Genomic DNA, 8,748 nt, shown 5'->3' with positions numbered 1-8,748 from the left:
AAATCAAAACCACAATGAGATACCATCTCACACCAGTTAGAATGGCAATCATTAAAAAATCAGGAAACAATAGGTGTTGGAGAGGATGTGGAGAAATAGGAACACTTTTACACTGTTGGTGGGATTGTAAACTAGTTCAACCATTATGGAAAACAGTATGGCGATTCCTCAAGGATCTAGAACTAGATGTACCATATGACCCAGCCATCCCACTACTGGGTATATACCCAAAGGATTATAAATTATGCTACTACAAAGACACATGCACACGTATGTTTATTGCGGCACTATTCACAATAGCAAAGACTTGGAATCAACCCAAATGTCCATCAGTGACAGACTGGATTAAGAAAATGTGGCACATATACACCATGGAATACTATGCAGCCATAAAAAAGGATGAGTTTGCGTCCTTTGTAGGGACATGGATGCAGCTGGAAACCATCATTCTTAGCAAACTATCACAAGAAGAGAAAACCAAACACCGCATGTTCTCACTCATAGGTGGGAACTGAACAATGAGCTCACTTGGACTCGGGAAGGGGAACATCACACACTGGGGCCTATCATGGGGAGGGGGTAGGGGGGAGGGATTGCTTTGGGGAGTTATACCTGATATAAATGATGAATTGATGGGTGCTGACGAGTTGATGGGTGCAGCACACCAACATGGCACATGTATACATATGTAACAAACCTGCACGTTATGCACATGTACCCTAGAACTTAAAGTATAATAAAAAAAAAAAAATTAACAAAAATTTACCAAATCTTCCAATAACTCCTCCCCTTGAGGGGTTGTCTGTTGGCTCTTAATGGGTTATGCTCTCTGACATAATAAAGCTGTATGACTCAAATAATGACTGTTGGTAGGTCTTTTAGTTTGTGGTAGTATGACACATTTTTAGGTAAAAAGTTCTTATTAGCATGTTCCTACTTTTCCTATGAATGGGGTCTGGTCCTGCTTATGGTTCACTTTAAATATAACAAATCCCCAGGCTAACCAATTCACTTCAAAATTCAATTGCTTTAAATATGCTGCAGATCAAACAATGGGCCCTGAAACTTAACTCCGTATGCAAATATTATGTCACACAGCCTGCAAAGCTGAATTAGGCCTATCCTTCAACACTAGGTTTACACTACGTATTGAATTAAAAGGTAGTTGAATGAAGGCAATTGACAAATGCATCTATCTTCAGTTCTAGATTAAGGGGATGTGATAATGAAATTACCATTGTTGTTGAGACTTTTGTATGTAATGTAAAGATGTTGCTATGAAATCTAACGCAGCTGTGGGGCAATGTCATGACATCAGTGTCACATCTTGGTGTTTCATAACACTTCCAGTGAAATGAATACAAATTGATACCAACACTGCAGCTTGTGTATGCCTGACTTGCATCTCATGATTTGCTCCATGATAAGTGAAAGACTATCTGGTATGTACTATGTCACAGGTTTCACAATCACTTCCATGACTATTTTAATGAGTATTAAGTGGCAACAGGAGAGAGACTGAAACTTTCTTCCTTTGTCAGCATATCAGATGATTCCTACAGCTTTGTAAGATGCAGGGGCAATACAACAACAGCATAAGTTATCACATAGTTCCAAAAGGAGTCACATTTGCAAATGGACTTAATACTGTGGTATTTCTAGTTCAATGCAACCTGGCATTCTTACCATCAACACTTGCCATATGGAAAAAGGGAGATAGGCATTTTACTCTATATCACTTACTATTGAAGTTTATTCAAAATACAAAGTAATGCAGCCATTTTACTGAAACTTCCAAGTATTAAACATTGAAGAGCTTTATATTTTAATCATAACTTACTTCTTCAGTAATCGAATCTAACGATGAAGTAGCTTCATCATAAAGTATGACTGGGGGGTCCTTCAAAATGGCTCTTGCAATTGCTACTCTTTGCTTTTCTCCTCCTGGTAAAGGAAAAGTTTACTTTAAGGAAGCATGGTGCATGCATATTTTATGTTTCTAGTGTTTCCATTGATTACAACCACCAAGTAATACATTGAACATTTCCCTATTCTCCTGATCACAGTTCATTTTACTGAGTTGTAGAGTTGAAGTTCATATATAATATCTTTTGACAAATTACATTCCCTGAAACATGAATGCACTACTGAATTCTGACTTTATAGCAGGTGGGAAGAATGAGAATGAGGCAGGAAGGTAACAACTTTGATTCTACTATTATTATTCTACCAGAAGTATGCTCATTATATGTTACTTTATATTACAGGTAATTCTCAATGAACAGCAATCTCAGAAAATTTCAGTGACAGAATTGACAATGCCAAAAAAATCAATATCTGAAACCTGAAGACATTAAACTATGAATAACTGAATTCGTCTCTTAAGATAAAAAAGTAGCATTCAGCCAGTATTCTCAAGGATTGTTTTTTGACAGAAAGCTATTCTTTTCACAGCATTCTTCAAAGTTAAAGGCATATACTAGATATCTCTTCCTTTATTTAGGTATTTATTACAGGTCTCTAGCATATCAAATTTTTAAAATAGAAAGGATACAGGCCCAGAAAAGTTAAGTGATTGGCTCACGGTCACCGAGCAAGAACCTGGACTAGACCCATTCCAGTCCAATGCTCTTCTTATCACAATGTGTAAGCCCACATTTATTCCTAAACACAAGAATAAATATTTAGAAAGTATTTCTTAAATAAATAGGGAAAATATGTAGTGAAATGTCTAGAAACCTTTCTTTTATTACTGGGACTACTGTAGGTCTAAGGTCATCAATCTTATATAGAACTATAGTTAGAAGTACAGAAGATGGTACTCTGCTGACTATGTCCCTTTTAGCTTCTTTTCTTGTCTATTATACATTATCAATGTCTGAAAAAAACATATTTTCCAGCTTAAGTAACCTCTTTAAGAAATAAGCTCTAACCATTATCTGGTACATTAAATATTTTTATTTTTACTTGTTCTACAATTATTATCTTTGGCCTATAAAGGGGCTCCTTATTTTTAATATTAGTAAGTTTATATTTATGCTAGCCATATGCTTCCCCACCTCACGAGATCAAAATTCTCCTAACAAGGCAGGTACCATAAGTACTATCTTCCTGCCTACCTATCAACCCAGTAGCAGAAAGTTCCTCAAAGAAGTAGGAAGGACTAGTTTTGAAGTGCCTCTCAAATTTCAAGTGGAAACCAACTCAGTTGTAATTCTATTCAATAGTATTTTGGAACTTGGAGAAGAAATGTCTGTTTATTCTCTAACATAATTATTAGCCTTGATGCTAAATAATAAATTGCTCATTTTGAGAGGTATGGTTGTAAGGAAATGGGAAATAGGTAAGAATAAAATTTCTTTAGCTATTCCTATCCCCCACAGGCATGCAGAAAGGAAAAATAAGATTACAAAATAGAACACAGCATAGCTGGCTGAGGCAAAGTCATGCATTAAGAGGGCTAGTTCATATTACATGATAAATTAGGGATCGCCAGTATTAGCCAAATGGATACATAATTTGGGGGTGGGCCAGATAACTGGAAATTACTCCTATTAAAAGCAGTAATAAAGTGCAAATGTGGACTGGAATGATACCAGCATCTTATACTACCAGGTAATGACCCAACCAACTTAACTTGAAAATAATCTTTGCTTAAAATTTTCTAAACCTAGCCCAAAACTTTCTAACAGACTGCCAATTCCTGGGTAACAGGCCTGTTTATGCTTCATTTTTTAAACTTTCAAATCATTTAGCATAGTAGCTTGCACATAGTGTGTATCTAATAAATGAAGCCAGTTTGTAATGAAGAGGAATGGGGATTCGTTAAAATTCATATAGAGTATTTCTCATTCTATTTTTGCCTTACCTCTATCTATAATCGATACATTTCCTCCCCAAACTAAACTAGACATTGCTATACTTTTGAAATTCAAATAATTTGGGGGTAAAGAAACATTTTTCTGTGTCCTCCAAAAAAAAAAAAATCAGTCATTTTAGGGTAATTCATTCTTAAACCTAGCCATGTCATAATTAAACATTTAACAAGAAATGTATAAGTCTCAAAATATCCTTGGCCACAGAACAAAGGACATGAAAATGAAGTTGGCTGTAATGAAAATATAGCAGGTAACAGGATCAAATATAAAGAGGTCTAAAGTACTGAAAACATCTAATGATCTAGGAAGTTATGATGAGAGATATACACTATTCGTTATCAAATTACTTCTCCCTACCCTTACTACTTTCCCAGGTAAAGAATGATACCATTTTTCCTTTATCATGAAGACTATAGATAACAAGTTAGTCATGATCTGAGCATATTTTGATAACTTACTTAATATCAAACACCTACAGTGTTTGCAGCTGCAAGTGAAAAAAAAAAAAAAAGACTTGCATGATTTGAGAATAGTTACTAGTATGTTGAATTGGTTACAGTGAGGGCTAGGAGATTAGTAACCCAATCAAATGTGACTCAATGAGCACTACATTTTGAAGTCTCTCATCATATTTTCTAAAACATGGCTCTGACAATTAGAGTTTGAAAGAAGTATACAAGAAGGGGGCAGGTCTAAAGTCTCTGATCACCTGAAAGCTTGAGTCCTCGTTCCCCTACTTGGGTGTTGTATCCATGTGGCATTCGAAGAATTGCATCATGAAGTCCAGCTAATTTTGCCACCGCATACACTTCCTCAGGTGAAGCACTGATGTTTCCATATAAGAGGTTGTAATAAATAGTATTATGGAAGAGGACAGCATCCTGAAGCAGATATACTGAATGAATATATATCTATCTCTCTCTATATATATATGTTCATTATTAAAAACTCAAACAGTAAAGAGACAAAGGCATAAAGGGTAAAACATGACAATCCCTTTCATCATCCCTCATCTGCGAAATCCCATTCCCTTCCCAGGGGTACTCATCATAAACAATTTAGTGTGTATCATTCCAGACTTGTTCCTGTGAATTTATATATATTAACATGTATTTTTTCCCCCCCAACACAAGTGTGGTCATTCTACACATATTATTTTGCAATTGATTTTTTCACTTAACGTATCCTGGAGATTGTCCATGTCAATAACAGAAAACTAACTCATTCTTTCTAACAGTTGTATATTCCACACTATGGAAACATCATAATTTATGTATATATTCTCCTACTGATGGACCTTAATGTGATTTCCAAATTGTTGCTACTACAATGTTGGAATAAAACTATGTATATGACTTTGTACACCTGTGTGTTTCTGTAAGAAGAATCCCTAGAAGTAGACTGATGAGCTAAAAGTTAAGCATACATTTATCTTTTGATATTATTGCCCAAATGTCTTCCAAATATGGCCCTACCAGCAACCAATAATGTATAAGTACACACTAACCAATGGCATATGAAGATGCCAGTTCCTCATATATTCAGAAACCCTGGATATTAATAATTTTTAGTTGTTGCTACTCTTAGGGGAAAAATGTGCTTTTTGTTCAAATTAGCATTTCCCTAATTACTAATGAGGTTTGAATATGTTTTCCTATGTTTCTAAGAAGCTTTGACATTGATATTAAAACAGAAAACAAAGAATTTATACACTATATATATTTTTGGAGAAAGTTCACTTCAAGCATTCATTTGATATTTCAACTTATTCTCACATGGCACACTAAAGCTAATTTTCTTCAAGTGAGCATCCATCCCCTATTTTTCTTTCAATCTTTAAATGGTTGGAAGGCTATGGTTAGGGGAAATAAAATGACTCCATTAGTTCATATTAACCAGGATACCCATCTTCTTGAACATCATAATCAGATCAAGAATTTCATATATTGCTTTAAACAGTATTTAAATCATTTCTATACCTATTATTAATAAAATTTCTCATATTGAGATAATACTTAAACTCAATAAGCTCATTGTATAACAAAAACTGCTTATTTTTAAATAATTTATATTTAGGAAAAGCTAAATATTGTAGGTGGAAATTTTGAAAATATAAAAACTAATATAAAATAAATACTGATTTTTTTGTGTAATTTCTGCTAAATGGGTAGATTTTAGCTGCTCTAGCCACAAAAACATGGGTAACTGTGAGATGATAGACATGTTAATTTGCTTCTCTACAGTAGCCTAATTATATGTATCTCATAACATCATGTGAGATATCTTAAATATACACATGTAATAAATTAAAACTTAAATAATCCATATTCCCATCATGTAGCAAGATCTACTATTACATTTTGATATTCTCTCCTATCTTTTTTCTCTACTGAAATGTATTCATCTAATATTATAAAATCAGGATACTATATTTTGCTTGCTATCCTCTTTTTTAATACTTTGTATTTGCATATTTTTCATGACAATATTCTTTAAAAACACAATATTTATGAATGGCTGCATGACTCTGATCCTATGATAATAATGTAACCATCTACTTACTGTTGGACATTTACATTGTTTCCAACTGATGCTACTATAAATAATGCTGTAATGAACATCTTTGCATATAAAGACTTGTTCACATCTCTGTTTATTTCCTTACTAAAATTTCCTACAGACAGAATTATTGGAATAAAGGGTAGGAATATTTTTCAGGCACTTGATACACATTGCCAATTTGCTTGTCAGGAAAGCTGTATACTTCCACCAGCAAAACAAGAGATTGTCCATTTTACACAGTCTTGCCCAAACTGGGTATTAGGAATTTCAAAATCCTTGCCAATCTGATAGGTGAAAAAATGACACATATCCTGTTGTTGACTTAATTCATATTGCTAAGGCCTCCAATGAGGATGACAGTCTTTTGTTTATTGATCATGTATATTTTCCCTTTGTGAATGTGCTACTTCTCAAAAGGATGAGGATAATTGTTACAACGCCCAAGAGAATGGCAGGAATCTATTTACATGGATCAGGACACTGAATCCTAAGTAGTTACAGCTCAGAATCCAGTTCACTTGACACACAGTTTAGATTAGTGTTTCTTTTTCTTTCTTTTTTCTCTTTTTTATTTTTGAGACTGAGCCTCGCTCTGTTGCCCAGGCTAGAGTGCAATGGTACAATCTCGGTTCACTGCAACCTCCGCCTCCTGGATTCAAGCAATTCTCCTGCCTCAGCTTCCAGAGTAGCTGGTATTACAGGTGCCTGCCACCATGCTCGGCTAATTTTTGTATTTTCACTAGAGATGCAGTTTCATCATGTTGGCCAGGCTGGTCTTGAACTTTCGACCTCAGGCGATCTGCCTGCCTCGGCCTCCCAAAGTGCTGGGATTACAGGCGTGAGCCACCGTGTGGGGGCTAGATTAGTGTTACTTAACATACAATCTATGAAACATCTCTAACAGAATAACCTAGGAGGCGTTTTCAAAAAGGCAGGTTTCTGGGCCCCACATAGTCCTCCAAAATCGTAACTGGGGTATGTGAGAAAGAACTGGAATTATTAAATTAGATTATCTAATCCAATTTAAATGATATGATTTTTTAAAATTTATAAATGGTATTGTATATATTTAAGGTATAGAACATGATATTATGAGATACATATAGTAAAATGATTACTATAGTGAACAAATTAACATATCCATCATCTCACATAGTTACCTAATAATTTCTCTAAATGACTCACGCTAACGTGGGATTTTCAGTGAAAAAGAGGACAGAAAAGAGTCCATGTGTGGGATCATTTGGGGGGCATTTTGCAAGCCACATATCCCCGTCCAATCACTCTCTTACAGTTCTTCCTCTACCCATATTTTGATCTATTCTCCCAGGGATTTGATTCTGGCTCCAGAAATCAACTTTATAATACATACTAGCTACAACTAATTCCCAGGTCTCTCTATAAGCTTTCATCATAGAAAAGCTCACATCCTATAAGGTTATTTACTTCTTAACTTCTCAGATCTTACTTTGAATTTATTTTCCCTCCAAAGTAACACAAGAAATGTTTATTAAATGTTTAACATGGGCTAGGCACTGTGCTTGGTACTGAAGGCAAAGTGGTTAACAAGGCATACAAAATTGAGGTTGGCAGCCAAGCTACTTTGTAATTATTATAAATCCACTATGTTGAAAACTGTTCCAAATTACAATAGTAGTTTTCATTTTCTGAACAATTATGTGATAGAGTTGGTATTTTACATTTATTATCTCTAATCCATAATAATTATAATAATTCTATCCTAAAAGATAAATGGCATCCTTATTTTACAGATGAGAAAACGGAGGCCCCAGGCCACAGAACTAATGACAGTTAGAGATGGGGTTAGAATCCAGGTCTGTGCTCTTTCTATTCTATTATGCTATCATTCCAGGGCTTCCTATCATGCAGATTTTCCCTTCACGTTTTTTTCCTTTTCTTTTTTAAAAAATCCCTTTTGGTACCAGAACTTCACTGGTAGGGTCTAATATTGACTAGTTCAGTAGCATATGTTGATCCCTTGATTCAAATTGTTCTAGTTACAGATTGATCAACCCAATAAATCTTCCAAAAATTTGTTGTTTTCTGTTTTTAAATACCTGAGGTACCACTCCCACTGCCCTCCGAAGGCTTTCCAGGCTCACATCTTGTATATTTTGACCAGCAAGATAAATGCTACCCTTTTGAGGCTCATAGAAGCGAAACAATAGCCTCACTATTGTGCTTTTCCTGAAATTGGAGATGAAGAAAGGTTATTTAGCTCCTATTAATGTTAGGAAAACCCAGTTTTAAACCACAGTAATCATTTTCATTATAATAAAGAAAAAAA

At 34.8% G+C, this 8,748-nt stretch overlaps 1 protein-coding gene across 2 annotated transcripts in view; it reads right to left on the bottom strand.

Moving 5' to 3' along the window:
* Window positions 1–2,388: 2,388 nt before the first annotated feature.
* ABCB7 (ATP binding cassette subfamily B member 7) overlaps window positions 2,389–8,748 on the bottom strand; it is a 97,791-nt gene continuing 91,431 nt past the window's right edge. For both annotated transcript variants that reach the window (XM_026451772.2, XM_026451773.2), the window contains exons 12-14: window positions 8,519–8,648; window positions 4,588–4,759; window positions 2,389–2,664 (exon numbers count right to left, since the gene is read on the bottom strand). In XM_026451772.2, the coding sequence (XP_026307557.1) occupies window positions 2,537–2,664; window positions 4,588–4,759; window positions 8,519–8,648 (430 nt within the window). In that variant the 3' untranslated portion in view covers window positions 2,389–2,536. The remainder of the gene's footprint in view (window positions 2,665–4,587; window positions 4,760–8,518; window positions 8,649–8,748) is intronic.

This window comes from Piliocolobus tephrosceles, chromosome 12 (assembly GCF_002776525.5).
Source record: "Piliocolobus tephrosceles isolate RC106 chromosome 12, ASM277652v3, whole genome shotgun sequence".
Taxonomy (NCBI): domain Eukaryota; kingdom Metazoa; phylum Chordata; class Mammalia; order Primates; family Cercopithecidae; genus Piliocolobus; species Piliocolobus tephrosceles.
This window is presented reverse-complemented; position numbering and strand designations above follow the sequence as displayed.